This window comes from Harpia harpyja, chromosome 4 (genome assembly GCF_026419915.1).
Source record: "Harpia harpyja isolate bHarHar1 chromosome 4, bHarHar1 primary haplotype, whole genome shotgun sequence".
Taxonomy (NCBI): Eukaryota; Metazoa; Chordata; class Aves; order Accipitriformes; family Accipitridae; genus Harpia; species Harpia harpyja.
The window spans coordinates 75,996,754-76,016,460 of NC_068943.1; the positions used below are offsets into that span (position 1 = coordinate 75,996,754).

Sequence of the window (19,707 nt, forward strand, 5' to 3'; positions counted from 1 at the left end):
ATCCTAAGCTAGCAAACCTAATCTCCTTGACAATGGCCTAGGTAATAGAGCAAGTCTATCAAGCAGAGGTGGCTCTCACTTTATTTGACCTGCCAGGTCTTGGGTAGGGAGTTTGGAGTTGCACCAGGTGTGCATCATGTGTCAGTTCACCAAGGACAGGAGACTGATCACTTGTGATGCTGACCCCACACACTATGCTCTAGTTCCCCAATTATTACAAAATATTTGTCCCAGCACTAGTGAAAAGCTACTAGATTCCATCCATGCCACATCATGAATAATTTTTTTTGATTCTTGACTGTGCTGCACATTATGACCAGGAATGAATACCCATAAATAACAGGAAGCTACAGTAAGAGCTGTTGCAAGCATTTTTCAACATCCCCTCTGCAATATTGCTTTAGTGAGGTAAGGGAAAAAGTCTGTCTTGTTATCTCTGGGTCACACTGAAGGACATAGATTTACTTCTATTCTGTTTCTATGCTGAGTCCTTTGGAAAAACTAACAGGGATAAAGAGACCACAGAGACTGCTGAGCACCATACAGCAATACAAAAACATGTACATGGAAAGCTTTTTATGCAGTTAATCGATATCAGGCAGTACTGGAAAAAGTCCTACAAAGACAGAAAGCATCTTGAAATAGGAATAAAGTGTCCTTCTTAAAGCAGCATCTCATTCTGGTAACAGGGCACACATCGACTTGTCAGTAGAACTACATATAGTAAACGAAGTATGTGTTCACCGTCAGCAGCTAAGCACTACCATCCAGATTAAAAACATTTATGACAAAACTTCTTGTTCAAAACACTGGAAGCATTAGATATATAATGTTAAATTCTGACATCCACTGCATTATATACTGTCTTATATAAGCACACCTCTTTTATGATCGTGCTTCCTTTGCCTAGCACAGACAACATCTGAAAACTGAAGACCCTTGATTCAGAATAGAATATGAAGCTGTTAACTTTATGTTGTGCTTAGCTTTAATGAATGTAATTTCTGGACTCCTGCTTGTTTGCTCTTGGTGCTCAATTCCTTTCTGATAAGCAAAAACTTTAAAATGCATAACTTTAAAAAATGTATCCTAGTGCAGCTTCCTTTAAATCAGAAATACCTTTCCTTTTGATCAGAAATGCTTGGCTTTAAGTTAATTTTCTTTGGAAAAATAAATACAAACTTGTAAAATTATGACTTTATGTGAAATGGAGTATTTTACAAAGGCTTAGATGTCTCAAAACAAAGTATTACTCATTTTCTAGCATGAATGTGGGAACAACTATGCATGTTTGAAAGTGTTGGAAGGGAAGACAAAGAATAATTAATTGTACACAAAGCAATGTTCAACCCACCATAACATTTAGATTACCACAGCCCACTAATTATTTTGGGCTAGAGCTCTGAGCAAAAGTAGCCTCATCTGTGGAAGCCTGATCTACAAGGGGTAGTGACATTCCAACTTAAATTTCTTTTGTTTTCTCAGGTTCTTCTGGGCTGTTTTATGAACATGTTCACATGAATTAACCTGTCGTGTTTAGTGGTGTCTTTTACTTCAGTTGTGGGGGAAAAAATAGCAGATGTCTAGGGCACTAGATAGGCTAGAGGAACTTTGGAAAAAAAATGCACTGAGTCATTTAAGGATCAAAATCTCACAGAGGTGTGCATAGCTATGGGGCTAGTGTTCTAGTCTGGAGAAAGATTTGGGCTAATCAAAGCACTGAAGTATGTCTATAAATAGTATGTCTAGAGTATGTCTATAGAGTATGTCTATAGATATAGGAACAGGAAAGGTATCCATCAGTGGGAATATGTTTCACGCACAGGAAAAATAGAGGTGTCAGTACCACAGTGATCCAGTTAAATTCACATGAAGCAGCTTTTTGTGAGCCAATTTGTCTGGTGTGCCTAGGGAATTCTGCTGTAAAAAAAGAGCTGCTTTGTGATGACAGCAACTAGCTAAAATCAAAGTGATACACACAGGGTATTGTGCCTGATACAAGATGAAAGAGACATTCACTAAATAAAATCAGAGTGCTCTAGTTTGGTGACACTGCACATCAAAGTTCTCACTCTGCATGTTGGGGCCATTCATATCATCATGAATTAAATTCAGGTAGCTGGTGAATATTGAATTTTCACTGCTCTAAAGCAGACAATTTAATCTAATACAGGTCATTCCTGTATAACTGTTTTCCATGAGTGGAAGAAAGAACATGCCGTCTCCCATAAGTGGCAACTCAGCTGCAAATGACTGTCAGCTTAACCTCATAAACAAAAGCAGCCTGTCACATCTTTTTACTTTATTGCTGCCCAAAATAGGAAAGCTAAAATTCTCTCTCTATACTTCCCATCTATTTCTCATTAGACAGAAAGTTAAGACCTATTCTCAGATTTCCTCCGGTGCATCTTTATTTATAACATAGAGATTAATTTTACAGGACATTTCTCGGTTATAGTTATTTTTCTTGCTCCTTTAATTAGGCATCTGTGGGTTGAAATGTCCTGTGCTTGACATTGTGAATATACCAGCTACTAAACCCCCGAGCTTCAGTTTCTTTCCCAATTGTTTAAGATACTTCAGAAATCAAGATAGGTGTGCCAATTTTTGTGCAGCCATGTTTTATTTAACTTTTTAAATTTATCTGATGGAAAAAAAAAATCAATGGTCTAATAATAGATGTTCCACATTTCATACTGTGACTCAGGACTCATTGAAAGATGTTATGTATGATGAACCACTTCAGTATCTTTTTCTTTCACTAAAATGCAGTGAAATAATTCATGGATTTTGTGGTCAGTGTTTACTATTTATCATTTTGATTAATGTTGCCCCTCTTGAGTAGAGAAAGAAGTTTCCATAGAAATGCTGTGTGTTTCTCATTTTAACTCTTGCCTGTAGTACACCATTTCAAATACCTCACCTTCTGTTTTCCACTGTTCTAAAAGCAGTAAGGAAAGTTTGCTGAAATAGTGAAGGAACAATTCTGAAAGTGATGTTTGCAATATTTAGAGCATAAATACAAAACGCTGATAACCAAGAACTGATTCAGAAGGTCATATAACTGTGGAATCCAACATAATATATATGTTTTCCTTAACATCTTACCCTTCACTGAAGGTTCAAGCAAAAAAGGAGCTTGCTGCTTCCTTCATACAGTAAGTCAGGAGACATATGCAATTCTGTAATTTTGTCAGCATTATGTCTTTCTGTTACAATTTAATATGCACATTGCAGAGTTTTTCAATTCCACAGCAATATTGTAAGAAATACCTCACACCAAACCTGATTTTCATGAAGCATTAGCAAAATATTTCATATCTTAGCATTACAATAATTCAGCTAAGGATATTTTGAAAGCACTTTTACTTGAAAATTCCACATTAAAATCAAATTCTGAATTATCTTGTGCTCACAGTGGGCCAATGTGTTCTGATGCATAATTACAGCAAATCGCCTCCTACATAGAGACCAGGCTACACATCCCTACATGCTTGCTGGGAATCTACAGGCAAAACAGCACAAGAGATTAGACAGATGTTGTTCAGTGGATGGGAAGGGAGGTCTGGCAAGCAATGTCTGTATATTTTATACCACCTACTGGCAACTTCGAGATCTGCATAGATGAGGGAATGGGAAGGAAAGATGGGCTGGAGGCTCAACTGCAGCCCAAGTGAGCTGGGAGCCTTTCCAGGAGCTACATTACGAAAGCCTTCAGCAGGGTGCCAGGTGATGTGGCAGGCTTTCCTGGATGTGTGCGCACACAGGGGTGTGTTTTTATGCCGCACGTGTGCAGCAAAAAGCACTGGGGAAGTGATCTGGGAAGGGTCTGCTTCAGAGCTGATCGTTTGCCTGAGAGCTCATGAGTGCGTTAGGTCTGAGCTTTGAAACGATGGTTAGGGTTGCAGTCAGGGCCCAGGTGGCATGTACTGATGAATAGGATCAGGTCTGGAAAAAAAAGGTATCTCTGAGGTTTGCACTGACTCAGCTGAGGCACTGGACTAGTTTTGGTTCGGTCTGATGGGTTCCCCAGGCTGACAGGGCTTCTGGATATGTTTTATACTGCCAGTGGCAGAAAAGCAAAGTTGGTATCTGGATCCTGCATCAGCTACCTGGCTACAGTAACGACTGGGTCCCAAAAACCAAACAGCTGAGGTTTGATTTGAAGGTGGTAGTTTTGGGGATAGGCTTTTTGATTTGGGTGACCAAGGCCTCCAGCTTAGGGCTACAGCTGGGCCAGGCAGCATCCCACAACTTTGGAGTGGAGTTGAAGTTAAGTTTTACAGCACTAGCTATAAACTTACACTGAAACAGATTGTAGATGGAGGTTTAGAACATGTAGCTTTGTGGCCCAGTAAAAATGCTGTTGCTGTTTTTTCTAAGAGGCCACAGCCTTTGTGCCAAGGCAGCACCATAGGCTTTCTCCGAACTTGTCTTGGCCTGCCTAGAGATTTGGTTTAGCAAGTGACAGCAATTATCTAATGACCAGGTGACTAGTACCTATTTTGCTTTTCCTTTTGTATAATTGCGTGGGTTTACAATGTATTTTTCTAACTAACAGACAGCAATGACAAGTACAGGTATTATGGGCAGAATGAACTGTCTGTGACCCTAAAATAAAATGATGCGCAGAGGAGTAAGGGCGTGGGATGGTAGCAGAGGCCTTGAGGGCAATGGCACAGGATGATACGGGAGGACCTGGCGCTACAAACAACTCTTCATTGGTCAGTTATCCAAATGCAACCTTGAGAGATGGGTAAAAACCAAGTCTTAGGGATAACAAAGAGAACAAAGACATAACCGACTTAGGTAAAACACACCATAGATAGTAAATTTGGATCCAACGATGACTTGCAGACCAGTGAAGGAGTGTGTTAACAAGCATATAAAAATGTCTCCAAGCAGACCATGCAGTGAGAAGGAAAAAAACCCGTCAATATCGACATCATGCTCCTCCTGGTAAAGGACTCACTATGCCAGCCTGTCCCAGACGGAAGCAATGGAGCTTAGGACCTGGAGAGGCAGTGGGAGGTTAAATATAACACCAGAGAAGTGGGTGGTACCAGAAAGTTTGCATATCCATTATTTTAACTATATATAATTTGAACTGTAAGGCCTAGTGTTATTGCAAATGCACTAAAAATAGTTCTTTGATTAGCTTTCTAAGACTTTGATAACAATAAATTTACTTTGCATATACAATGAACCTGGTCTGAAATGAACACCTTTAGCAGGTGATGAGATTTTCAATGTAATAAAATAGCGGAAATTCACACAACTTATTCTGTAACCTGTGCACAAGAAATTGGTAACAATTTTTAGCTGCACCAGCAGCTAAAGATGTATGTTTAGTGATGGATTTTGCTGGATTGCATGGTTTGCAGGTCCATGGTTGCTAGAACTAGCTGGAATTAAGGCTTGGACTATGACTAGATATGGCCTGACAGGACTTTTAAGGAGCTTGGGCTGGAGCAAGGAGCAGAAGAGACCACTGGGCAAGCTTTAAGACTTCAGCCACCATGGATGTTTTATCTAGGCTTAGATTTACAGCTGTTGCTGGCCTAGGGTTAATAGTGGAGTTTGTTCAAATGAGATGAACTAGATTTACATCTGGGTCCTACAAAGACTGCCAGACTGATGAATTAGACACCAGGTGCTCTTTTAGGTTCAAGACTTTGAATGCAGGTTATTGGAGGGATTTGTGTACAGCTGTACTATAGAAATCTATCATGATTTGTTTTCTTTACTAAATTCACAGCAACCTCTGAAAAAGCAAACTTACTAAAAAGCTGTTACCTTTTTATAATCACACACTCATTGGCTTGGCAGGACAAGATAATCAGCAGCTAAAACCATCTTTGGGAAAGTTTGTCCATAGAACCATCTCTAAACCATACCCTTTTATATCCCATTTCATCCATTTTGTGTCATTTTTTTCAAACATTTATGTCTCTGTGCCCCACATTCTATTCACTTATTTACACATGCACTACTTTTACATCAGTGTCATTGCTATTGCTATTACGCTTTACCTTGCAGATGTCTTATCAACATGCCCAGCACAAAAACAGTTCTGGAAGCTACTCTGTATGTGTTTAAATCTAATATGTGGTCACATTTTATGGTCCAGTTGCTAGTGAGCGAGAAATACATTATTTATCCTGGTAAAAAGCAAGCTGTCTAGAAAGGTTTTGTGCTAGGAAACCTACGCTAATTTTAAGCTGGGGACTTACAGAGGAAGCTGGTTTATGGCTAGATTTCCCATCAGCATAGACTGTCTATGGGTGAGGTTAAAAGGGGCCAGGAAGCTTGGTTTTGTGGCATACATAGCAGGGACTATGCAGTTATTTCTAAACCTAAATCTGGCTAGAGTCACCTTTACTGTGTCATTGATTCCATCATGCACACCGTACCTTTTAATCCATCAAATATGATTACTTCTCTCATCCCAAACTTCAAACAGCTCCAAGAGGCTGCAATGGTTTTAAAAGAAAGCTTCTCAACTGAAGTTGCCACAGATACATTTTATTTACCCTGATATAATGTAACTTACACACTAAGATGGGAAATAATCAGCCCTGCACCAGTAAATGCTTAAGATGAGCTTTCGATGGCCTATCAGGGCTAAAAATGGACATTTCAGTAGAAAGAGAACATTTTATCCATTCCAATGGACCATGCAATATCTCTGCATAGATCTGAAAGATCATGATATACCAGTATTTAAAGCTAGGCTACTCTGCATGCCTGCTACCGAGTTTGCCTTTTCTACCCCAAGCAGCAAGCAATGCCCTCTAGCTTCCCACCATTATAAGGTTCAAACCCCTTTATTTTGAATAGCCTGAAGGACCACATGTGGCACCTGCTTTGTCCCTCTCGTGCTCTGCAGCCGCGGTTGCCCTCTTCCTTCCTCCTGCCAACTGACTCCATTCCCCCTACCCTGCTGCCCTCCCTCCCTCCCTTCACAGTCCCAGCAGCTCCGCTCCCCCTTCTTGACCTCCAGCTTCCTCCTCACTCTTTCCAACATTTGGCCAAGCACAGACCCCTTTCGCCACCACAATATCTGCTTCCTGGGCCCTCATAGTTGTCTCATGTCACCTCACAGGCTTATTCCCTTTCTTCTCGCTTCCTTCTCCTCCTTCTGGAGCTTCCACTGTACCTCTGACAGGTCACAGTCACTCTTGTCAGCTCTTGGCTTTCATGGACTCTTGAATGCCTCTCTATCAGGCTCTACTTCTCTTTCTGAGGGATCTCCTTCTCCAAGGCCTCCCAAAAGAAGTCAAACTGCAGGAGCTGCAGACAGCTGGAAGCATATTATTCCTACCTTGAAATAGATGATGGTCAAAGATAAAACAATCCTTCTCACCGCCTTAACAAGCAGTACAATAATAGCAAGTCAACTCTGACACACAGGGTTGTGCACCTAGCAGGGGAGGGCCAAACAGAACAAAAAGGCTGAAAGCACAGGTGGATAAATGTTTAATCTCAGTGAGAGAGAGATGAAAACAGAGGTGAAAACATAAGCATTTCTTTCCCTATATGCCCCACAAATGTTTTATATGCATTGTAGGGGAGTGTTATATGCAGGATAGTTTTGCAGTGATGCTATTCGGATTAAACCAACATCTCACCAGCACCTGGGCTTGCCTTGTTTTAGCTACCTCTCAGTTCGCCTGGTCGCAGAAAGTGAGGGAAAATATTCCATCAGTGGCACATCACCACCTTGTGGAGAAGTTTAATTAGTGCAGCTCTCTTAGTTTATTGGAGGAAAAGGCAGCTGACCTGAGTCAATTAACTTCAGCTTAAGTTGGAGTCCAAATGAATTTTGGGTAGTCTTTGGTCTTGTCTATACTAAGGAACTGATTTGCATAGCTGCAAAAGTTATTCTGGTACTATCATTTAGCTATGCTGGAACCACTCTTTGAGAGTACAAGAAATTTTTCAGGAACAGCAAAAATGTTCCCATTACACTGGAACAGCAAAAGTAGTCAACTTTCCTTAGTTGACTAACTGGGTGCAATTCATGTGCTGACATACTGGACCAGATGGATGAGGTGCGCCCATGGTCATCAGGAGAAGCTAACGCAATATGCAAATATTTAAAATAAACCACTTCTTCCTACGGTTTTCTGATTTTTCCTGGCCCAGCTTTATCTCTGCCCTAGAGCATGGAAATTATACAAACTCTAACTTCCAAAGAGCCAACATTGTTGAACTCATTTGTAAGGTGCCATGACGACTTTCAGTACTCCAGGCAAAACTCTAGGCGTAAATAGCTTAATGGATATAGGGCTCACTGTTCATGTTGAGATATATTCAAGTTCCAGTTCTATTTAATTCAGGTAAGACATTGAGCCTTGGTCTCTTACTTTACTAAGCTGCTGGATACTTTCAGTATCTCTAAGTAAATCTGCTGAAGTTGTTTTGTTTTTACATAAATGTGAATGGGAGCTAGAAGACTGTTCTAAGGCTACTGCAAACAAAAGGGGATTGTTCTTCAGAGAGGGTAGTTAAGCTGCAAATCTTGTATATATATAGCTTCAAAAAAGGGGGATTCACAGAATAAAAATTTGCCGATAGCTGCTAAACACAAAATACCGTATCTGAATCACAAATCACTAGACGCTGGGAAAGTAGATGGATTTGGGGTCTCATACAGTACATGTGTTCAGGGCACCAGAGGTAGATACCCTGACTGACTACTAGGATACAGGCTGTTTAATTCTGTCTCAACAAGTGCTAATTCTTTTTCTAAATTAGAAGAGCTTCACCAAGAAAGGTTAAAGAGAAGAATCTCTACACAGGTCATAGCCTAGTGCTGTGTCTCCAAAGTACGGCAAATGAACTGCCTCATGGCAAAGGTCCCCAGTAGGCCTCCAGCTCCCTCCCAGTCTCTGAGTTCAAAGAGTGAAAGGCCCCAAAAGCCAGCATCAGACAGAACCTGCCTGCAGGCACTGACAGGACCTGGGTATACCTCGCTGAGAGCTGGCCGGCCACAAGTCCCCATCAGCACCTGCCCACAATCCTGCATCTGCCATGTTCGACTGTGTGTGGGCTCAGGGTTTGAGTTTCCTCTTAGCATCAAACACGCCAGACATCTGAATATCAGTTTTCTGCTTCCTAGGAGTGCACCCTGAGCATCAGGCTGTGAGATATTTAGGGGGTATCTCTCCTGTTCTTTGCACCTTCTCCCCCCCCCCCCTTTTTTTTTTTTAAATTGGAAAGACTGTGATTTATTTGCTATGGAGAGCAGGGAAACTTTAATCTTAAACAAAGAGAAATGCCAGGAGAGAAAAACTAATTCCTGTACAGGTTTGTAGCTACAATAGCTACAAAATTATACAGCAGCCTAGAATAATTATCACTGAACAGTTTCCAGCCTAGGCAATCGGTTTTTTATTTCTCTAAGCTAAAACATAAATTATCAACAGCATTTTCTGCACAGGCTGTATTAAAACCCTGTTATTCAGTCCAAACCCACATGATTTCCTGAGTGGTGCACTGAAAATAAGCTGAAAGGCAGCAAGACTACAGAAAGCCTTTCAAAAGTGTCTACATTGAATAGAGACAACCCCAGAAGCCCATTGGGAAGGCCTTTCCTTTATCAACTGATGGCAGAGCCCTGTGTGTTCCTGACAGAACTCAGCTATTCTATCAATCAAAGCGACTGAAATCCACCGCAAAGCCAATTCGGCAACTCCAACGGCTGGAGTAATTCAGCATGAACGTAATTGCTTTTACTTAGGATTATAATTAGGACCCATTTGACAAATGTCTCTTTAGCTGGGCCAGGGATAATGATTGGGATGTAATGAGTTGTGGGATCCCTACCTTCTGGGCCATGGCTCCCTGCATGCTGAGGAGAGAGCTACATTCCCCTTCATGGTATTCTTCTTTACATTCACGGCAGAACACAAACTGGAAAACAAACCAAAGCACACAAGTCATAAAAACACATTAGGGATATAGACAGCAGGTTACAATCATGAAGAGTCATACAGCAGATGATGTCTTGCCCTTGTCATCCCATTAAATTCCCATAATCCTCCTAATTGTGCATCTTATTATACACTCTGAGCATTAACACAACAATTTTGCTGTTATTATTATACATTTCATCAGTGAAGTAACATAAATGCCATTATTAAAAATGAGATTTTGCTACATGGTCCATTTAAGGACATAAAGTCACACTAGATACTTCTGGGTGTGTTTCTCCTACAGTGAAATCTGTTTATACAAGAAGGGTGCTGGCTGAAACAAGCGGTTCTGCTTTATAGTGTTTGCTAATGGAGCTGTCTATTCATAGTTCTGAATCAAATGCATTCTCTATGCAAAACTATTGCGGACTTTACTAGGGGATGATCACTTTATATAGGTCATATGAAATACCATTTTCTAGAAAATTATATCCTTGCCCTAGACTTTTATAGAATGGTTTAAAAAAAATCCATAGAAGGAACACAATGATAGGTTACTTAACATGGGTTTTAGGGGACTGCCTCTAGACCCCTATTGCATTTCTAGCAATTGTTCTGGTTTCGTCTTCCTTAAATTACATTGTTCTTTCCATAAGGCTTCATTGAAAAGTAACGTCTTCTGCAGATGAGTAAAATAATTGTCCCTACCTCAGTCTGAGCTGCCTCTGCCACCTAAACTGGTTCATATGTATCAATTTTGATGCCTTTTTTTAAACGCTAAAATGAAGATATCTGTCTTGACATGTGTCAAAATCTTTGACCCATCAATGCTGCATTAAATTCTGTGTCCTTGCAGGTAAGGGGAAAAGTCAATAATGTAAAATGGGTCTCTTTTATGCTGTTTTAAAGCTATGCTCTCTTGATGCAACTCCAGACTCTGAAAGATCTCTCAGCGGTAAGCTATTCTGACTGGCATTATAAGCAAGACTGATAAAACAGCATTGATTCTTAGATACAGAGCTGCATTCACATGTAATGAATAAAGGATATCAGGAGGACATGACACTAGAACATTTGTCTGCCACAAATTCCAGCTTTTGCAATTTCATTTTGAACTCTTTCAAGCTGTATTGTCACTTTTCTAAGAAGCATTGAAAATCGTATTTCATTGTCATGCTAAAGAAACTGCACTTTTATGAAAGGAAGCATTGTGCAAGTCCAAAAGGGTTGATCATGTTATTCAGAAAGTCAGGGAAATTTGGAGTGGAGGAGTGGAGTGAGTGTTTTAACTTGCAGAGATATCAAACCTAATCACTTGTTTGCTTTCTTGTCACTTCTCTCCACTGTTTTGTCAATGATTTAAAATGTTTTATTTTACTTCAACTAACACTGATTTGCTAATTCACTTGCGCTTGTTAGCAAACAGCTTAACAATGGAGGCACTTTTGCAAGGTATGTTGTATGAGAGGCTGCATTATTGTAATAGAGCATCATTTAAATACAAGAACAATTTGCACTGCATTAGTGGTCAAAAGTTTCAGCTGTGTTTGAACACTGCTCAAACACATATAGAGAGGTACTCTCTGCCTGGAAACCTAATATCTCAGAGACTTGTTATCCCTTAACAATTAAGGTTATGGCCCGGTTTAACTCTATTTCCTACTGTGTGTCCTACTCTCTTTTTCCTTCCTGACTTTATTTCCTTATGAACGCATCTGGCTGAAAACATTTGTCTGAAAGGCTTTTGTATACACTTCCTTTATCAGTGCCTTATCACAGAACACCTCAGCTTGCTTTCCTCTCTCCAGTCTCTCTCACTTTACCCATATAAGTGCAATTTTAATCCTTTCATAAACACTGAAAAGGGGGAAATACTGAAGAAAGAAAAAAACCCCAGGGCATATATTTTGCAAATACATTCTGGTTGCCTCACAACTTAGTTTATGTGGTGTTGCTATGTATTATAAAAATAAAATTCATAAACTCGTGCTGTGTTATTTAAAGATGTGAAATGCATTTTTCTCATTATAGAGGCCACTTTTTAGACTTACCTTTAAAACAAAATTCCTCAGGACCAATGTTACCAATGTTTTCCCCATAGGCTTGCTGTACTGGAAACATGCATGAGTGTGTAACTGGGCCGTTCACTAACAATTGTATATCCTGCAAGTAAGTCCATGAGTGAGCCTGCCACATCCTTGTAATGAAACAAAGCCTGATTTTTTTGGTGAGACAGGATACTCTTTTCACATCTTATTAGATAATGGATGAGATGTAAAATCAGTTCTGTGGCAAAAGAACACCCCGGAGGCTGATCGGTTTGTCAGAATAAATAGGCATCTCCCAACAGAAATGCATTAAGCACTCCCTTTTTATGGCAAGGCATGCATCATAAAGAAAAGGCATGTCACTTACAACAAAGAGTAGTTTTGTGATAGTCTTATTCATTTTTTACATTCAGACATGAAAAATATAACAAAGTTTCAGTAATAAAATACAGCAACTGCAAAAATGCTGTCAGTTAACTTGTATTTTGTGGCTTCATTAATATTAATACAGTTATTTTGCCCTTGGAAAGAAAAGGATTTAAGTGGTTCAGTCAGGATTTAACACTTTTGCATAAATTTAATATTAGTGTTTAAAATTACTACAAGTAGTGTAATTACTAATAATAGTCACACTTTCTTTCCCTTCATTTGCCAAAAAAAGACTGGCAGATTACTGTGATAATATAAACAGCATATAAACTTTCTATGTCTTTGTGTATTTAGCACTTACTGTTGTTACCCTTGAAAGATTCTTCGGCTGGAAAACAACCAACACAAAGAAGAAATCCCAAAGGTCCCAAACCTACCCTGTAGGTTTATGCATTAAAAAGAGGATTAGCAGGGAAATCCCCAAAGCACTTAAGGGATTTAGGCACTGGAAATTAATATAACCTGTGTGTGTGCCATTACAGGCTTTTGAATATCTGTAAAAACATATGCAATAGGCTTAAGCAGAAACCCTGAATCCAAGTGACCTCAGAACAGGAGGTATTAAAAACCTCAACAGGGATCCAGATCCTGTTTTTAAAATCCTCCTATCTTTACGATCATTCAAACAAAAGGTAAGATCAGACCAAACTCTGGTCAGCTCTTTGAAATTCAAACCCCACAGATGATATCTGCAGTGCCAAGAGTGACGCTGAATAAAAACTAGGATGGTGAAACCAAGCTGCAGTCTCAGTTATTCCCGACTGGCCCATTTATAGTGTTTTAAGTGTTTCAAGTTTGGAAGTGGGAGCAGAATGTAGCTCTTTTTTTGGATGAAAGGAAAATGAGTTTGTCATTTACATGCTATGCTGGTTGGTTTTTTGGAAACAAGATTTTGCCATTTCCTTTTTCACAACATTTCAAAGATCTGCTTTCCCTTGGATTAAGCACTACAGCTCTCATTCTCTCTCTCGCCTACTGCAAATGCCTTTTCTTTGGTCTCTGATAATATCTCCCTATAGTGCTTATAAAATATTACTGTTAAAATTATCTTTCTTCCAACTTCAATACAATACTCCCATTCTTGATTTCCTACACAACGCTTCAAATTTGAGCTCCCTACTGTAACTTTAAGGTTACTCCTCAACTCAGATATTCCTTTTCTTTTTCACCCATACCTCCTCCCATGTGTATACACAGCAGAACAAAGGCAAGGTTGCAGTGAGGTAGTCATAGCCAAGGTTTGATCTGCAGCAATGCAGGTGCACTGCTAGGGACTTCTGTGTGAGCTCACAACTCAAGCACAAACCCAGATTTCTTACCGGGCTTCTGCAATCCATGTTGAAGTCTGGACTGCCATGTCTTCACTCCTACAGTTATCACTATTAGCTAGACTGAGGATAGACTAGCTATGATACATGGTTTGGCCAAAGTGTGTCTTCCAAAACAGAATTCACATGCAGATTAAAGACATCAGGTGAGGAAAGATGCCCTCATACCTCTGGTATAGTGTTTTAATGGCCCTTCAGAATCACTGTTAAAAATTGTATCTAATGTCTACTTTGACCCTTTCTGGTTTCAGCTTCCAGCCACTGCTTTCTGCTTTGCATTTCTCTGCTAAAATAGAGAGTCCTTCAGTATCCCATATTTTCTTCCTGTGAAGGTACTTATGTACTGTAATTAAGATACCTCTGAATCTTCTTTAACTTAAACAGAGAAACTCTTAAGTTTCTCACTGGTTAAGCCATTCCTCCTCCCTCTCTCCCCCAGCCCCAAATCATATTCATGGCACTTTTCTGGGGACTGTCTTATTTTTGTCATTAATTGTACTTGACTAATCTTTGTATCATTGCTGTGCTGTATCAGCAGTCTTTGTAGGTACTTCTGGATCACTGTCGAATATTGAATAGTGACAGGTTTGCCGTCAGTCCCTGTTGAATGCTGCTAGCAATACCCTGCTACACATGAGATTCTTCACAGAAAACACTACTTTCTGTGATCTGCCAGTTCTTAATCCACATGACCACAGTGCAGTGAGGCATCCATACTGCATCATCTGATAGTGATGAGACAATGCTGCTGCGCAGACCCTAACCATGTCAGTTGGAACCCAGCTCCCTAAAGCCTTTTATTGATACATTATGGTGATGATTTCCTTATCAGTATATTCTGTAGTTTGAAGTCTTACAAAAAATGAAATTGATTTTGTGCAATTACTTTTATCAAACTTGTAATCTCATAATGAAATCAGTTTCTTCTGATATGACCTTTTGTCACTGAGAATATGACTAGTGATCTTATAAAAATTGTTTTGCCTTCTCTGTTCTCTACCTTTTTTTCTTTGATCTTCCCTCATTCAGTGCTAGCTGTCTGGACCCTTCACCACAGACGGGAATCATGAAAATTAAAGCTACTGAATGAAGGCAGGATCAACATCTCCATCAGCACTGGAGCTTCCTGCCAGTAGCGCAAAACTAGCATGCAAGAGATGCAAAGTTCCTCAAAACCATTAAAAAACCCCATCTAAACATTGGACTCCCCACTAATCAGCTCAGATCATTCCTCAAAAGAACCACACCCTTGTTTCATCAGGTCAAAACTTAAGCCTAGTAAAGGTAATCAGTAAAGTATTTCCATGCTTTCTTTTTTGGTAAATGAAAATATGATGGGGGAGTGCAAATAAGTAGTCACCAAACACACAGAAGCTCCTTTGAGTTCTAACCAGCAAATGTTTATATTGTATACAGAAAATGTATAGTTGTTTGGTTTTTTTGTCAGACTAGTAGGATTTTTCAACTAGGTTGGTTTGTTTGTTTTAACCCAGAGAGTGTTTTATTAAATAATACCACAAATAAAACACTGGAAAGGCAAAAAAATTCCTTCTCTTCACCTGACAACATGATCACCTCATCAAAAAGACCCCTTGAAAATGTAAAATATTATAAAGCACCAAGTTTCAATCCTAAATGAGCTTTTGTAGTCAAACTATAGGCTGCTGATTGGAGCAGGGATTTATACTGAAGATATGAACATGCCTTAAGGGAAATCAAGGCTATCGGAAAGTGACATATAGAATGGCACTGCCCATAATACCCAAAGTCATCTCTCCATAGTGTTTCTGTTTAGAAAAATATAGCTTCCAATTGCACTTTCCAAAGTACAAATTATAATGTTATAGTGAGTGATATAGAGATTTTTTTTTTTCTTTTCTTAAGAAAAGCCCCCAGACGCTAAATTTCACTGGAAAAGATTTTACCATATAGTGTATCTTTTGAGTAAGAGAGCAGTTGATTCTTGGCTAGAGTTCAAACCACCAGAAACACAGACTAAACATTTTTTACTTTGAAACTATGTACTTTGTTTCTTATTTCCATCCAAAGTCAATTAACCCCCCCCCCCCCCCAACATCACAGTCCTTGTCGTGCTACGGCTGTGAACCACACGTCTTGGGTATTGGATTGACTTTGCCTCTGGCACTGTTATACCCAGCAACAAGTGTGAGACCGTCATCCACACACCCTGTCTTTTGGTATTTCTTGTGCTTACAGCAAGAAACTTTAAAAGCAGAATATATACTATCTGCAGTAGCTATGTTTACTTAGGATCTGTGGCTTTGCGAATTGTCAGTTATAGAAAAACCTGCAAATACTACAATGAAGATAAATGCCACAGTAGAAAAAGTATCCATTTTTAATGACACCGGTTTGATCAGATATAAGGCAATTGCAAAGCATGGTAGTACTTGCAGAGCAATTTTGGTCTTTTTCCTTATAATAAAGTACACACATTTACTATGCATATTTAATCTAAAATCAAACTTCTGTGAGAAGCATGACAATCTGTCAAAACATGGTGTCAAAAATATAGCTGCAGTCTCTGTGCAGCTTTTGCAATCTAAGGGCAATTTACCATCAATACTATAAGAGGCAATTTTCTATAAACATTAAAAGCTTTAAGTGTAGGACTGCATCAAAACGTCTCAGAGATTTCAATGTTTTTCTTCTGAATATGAAAGTGAAAGTCTCCCTCCTGACTTCTGCAAAACAACGCATGGGCTCATTCCCTAAGATCGAGATAATGGCATGTACAGCCCAAGGCTCTTCAGTGAGTGCTGATGAGTTTGTGTCCGTAGACCACCAGACTCTCCTGGAGCTTGCCTTACATCAGGCGGCATTAACCTAAAAGACGGACTGGTAAAATGGACAGCGTAAGCTCAGAGAACCTGTCCCAGACCTCCTCAAATCTCGTTTGCTGATTTATGTGGATGGGCAATCTTACTTCTTCTTTCCAGCCCCCTTCTGAATTGCCTTGTAGTCCAAGTGCTGCAAGGGATAGAACGGAAGAAAGAAGCTGAGAGGAACCCAGGTGCTTCTCTCAGATGAAATTACTTCAGGCCCCTGTGGGAGAAGGGATAATGCTCTTTCCAGGTTCCTCTACCCCATACCTACACACAAAGGTATTGCACAATCTTGTTCTTAGCATGTTGGCTGGGATGTGAGACTTACTAGCCCATTCCAGAAGATAAGAACGAAAAATCTATAAAGCAGAGTTAGTAACAAGATTATGCGGTATATTGATAGTACGAAAACCTGTTAGTTGTTGTGCTATTATGTGTGCATAATAGAGTCAGGTCTTGTTATCACTGAAGAATCCCACCTGATAGCTGACTACCCAAGCTAACATGAGTTCAAACACTGGAAAATTTGCAAAGTAGACCATGGTGTTGGTTGTCTGAACAGGCGTACATGGCCCTGGCATAGTTGCACAGCTTTAACTGGGAGCAGAACAATACTGTGCCCTGAAGCGCTGGGAAGGGATGCCCAGATTGATGCCAACCTAGCTACCTCTGGAAAAGGAAGCCAAACAAGCTTCAACAAAGTAGGCAGCTGCCTACAGCAGGCTGCTAAACATAGCAAGACATTCCTGTCCCTGTTACTTACCTCACCTGTGCCAGAGCTGCGGACAGCAAGTGGAGAGCGCGAGGCTTCTGTCCCATGCTACAGGGACTATGACAAGACCTCAGATGTTAAACATCACTACTTTGAGGAGCTCTTCCTAGCCCCAGAACTAGCTGCTGCCACGGACTCTGACCCCTCCTTCAGGACCAGCTATCACAGCCAGGCATCTTCTCTGGCTCTTAATTCCCGTGCACCCGCTTCTCCTATCTGCCTTCTCATTTCTACGCAGCAGTAGCCTAGCTCCTTTCCTTCTTCTTCAGGTGGCAAACCTGAATTTTACTTGCAGCTTACACTGCTGAGAAGCTTTAAGGTAGCTACGCTACCTTACAGCCACATCAGTAATCTGTAGCTAATACAGGTATAATGCATTTGGGACCTGGACTACTGTCTCTGCAGGGTGCTGTATTATGCTGGGTAGATGTTTCAGCACTGCTTGGAGCTCACTTGGGGATGCAGAACTACAGAGATCCCTTACTTCACTGTGTAGTACAGACATGAAAAAGAAATTTAATTCGGTATTAGGTTCTTGCTGGCACCACTAGAAAGAACAAACAGTTGTGTATTGGCTTAATTCTGTTCCCATTTAAGTAACTTTAGTAAGTGGTACAAACACCTAACCACATCTATCTAGCGTATAATTTTGAGCAATTTTATGCCTGGATGACTAACAAAATGCAAAGTGGATGCAGGTAAACTTAAATTTTCTACAAATGATTTCCATAATAAATTACATAGTATTTATATGAGGAAACATTAAAAAAACCCCAGTATTATTGCCACCTTATAATTTAATGGAATATATTAGAAACTAAATGCAAGGGATCAGGGGATTAGTCATTTATGAATACGAGGAACATTTTTAAAGCAGTCAAAGATGTAAAATGTATCTAAACTGTGATTTTTTAAAAATTTTTTGTAATCTAGTGGATATCATTCTCTATATTTTGAGTATCTCACAAAAGAATGTAGCATTCCGCTTACAAGTGATAAAGAGAAAAAAAAAAAAAAAGAGAACCAAATGCCTAAATACATAATATATATAAGCATATATAATAAAACATAAACTGTGTATCTCTCCCTCTTACACTAGCAGAAATCCACTGTAAATCCAGTGGAACAATACGGTATTTACCCCAGAGCAGATAAAGTCAGAGCATGAGTTATGTTGTAAAGAAAAAAAAGCTAGTATCTACATTCTCACCACTAAAATGGATACAAAGAAGAATAAGAAGTAAAATTTTATATTGAAGGAAGTGTTATTTTTAAGGAACTAGGATGCAAAGAGGAAGAATGATAGTTATCTTGAGATGCCTTTAGAAAGTGTGAGACAAAGCATTTTATAACAAGCATAACAGCATATCTGTTGAAAATATTCTTCCTGCAGAAGATGCATAACTTTACATGTGTGATGTCAAAAGCTGGGGTTTTTTTGCAACAAAGTGGTTGGAAACTACATTAAAATATCACTGCTTGCAAGTTTGAAAAAGATGTTTTGCTGCTGAATGGATATATCAGTTCACAAGGAATGTCATGAGGAATGAATTTTACTGCCTGTGGCTTTAGCTCCTGCTCTAGCAGCTTTGGAGTTCAATTAATATGCCCTTAAACAGTACGACAAACCTATTTCCATATGATAATACTGCTGCTATGCATGCATGCCCTGGGCATTTGAGCATCTAGCTGCACATTTATATGTGCAAACAGACCTGGAAATCTGATGGATTCATTAACATGGTTCTTGAAATGAACTACTGAACACGCAGGCTGGGAAGCTGATGAGGGTTAAGCAATTACTCAGTGCCTAATTCACACTGAATTGCAATAGAAGTCAAGCCACTCACTTCCCTGAATGTTTTTTTAAATATCCCTAACAGAACCAAGGCACCTCACAGACAAACTTTTGTTCCATGCCATTCGGACTGTGTTCCTGTGACCATGTGTAAGAACCACACATTTTGTTCATCTCCTGCTTGCTGGAATTCATCGACATTAAAAAAAGCCTACCCAGCAATATTAAAAACGTTCCAGAAGATGGCAGCAGTAACACAGGAATCAACACCAGCAGGCTTTGCTAAGCTTTTGCAATAGAAAAAGATTCTAAAAAAATCATAGTCAACAGCTAAGATCCAGTCCAGGATTACTAACAGCTGATACATGCAAAACCAGTCCTGACAAGACAGTCTCATAAAGAAGAAATGGTATTCAGATGCACTGAAACACATAAAAAGGAGCAAGGGGTGCTCTTTGTTTCAAGGGCATTGCATCTTACTTCTCTTGAATCCAGTAACAGCTGAAGCCCTGTAAAAAGAACACCCTTCTAAATATGACCAGCTAGAAGATCAAATAGCATAAATA

The 19,707-nt window shown here is 39.6% G+C and overlaps 1 protein-coding gene across 1 annotated transcript in view; it reads right to left on the reverse strand.

The window, feature by feature from the left end:
- Positions 1-19,707, reverse strand: part of PRKN (parkin RBR E3 ubiquitin protein ligase) — an 803,180-nt gene that overhangs the window by 7,073 nt on the left and 776,400 nt on the right. Inside the window, exon 10 of the mRNA XM_052784857.1 lies at positions 9,832-9,918. Within this exon, the coding sequence (XP_052640817.1) occupies positions 9,832-9,918 (87 nt within the window). The remainder of the gene's footprint in view (positions 1-9,831; positions 9,919-19,707) is intronic.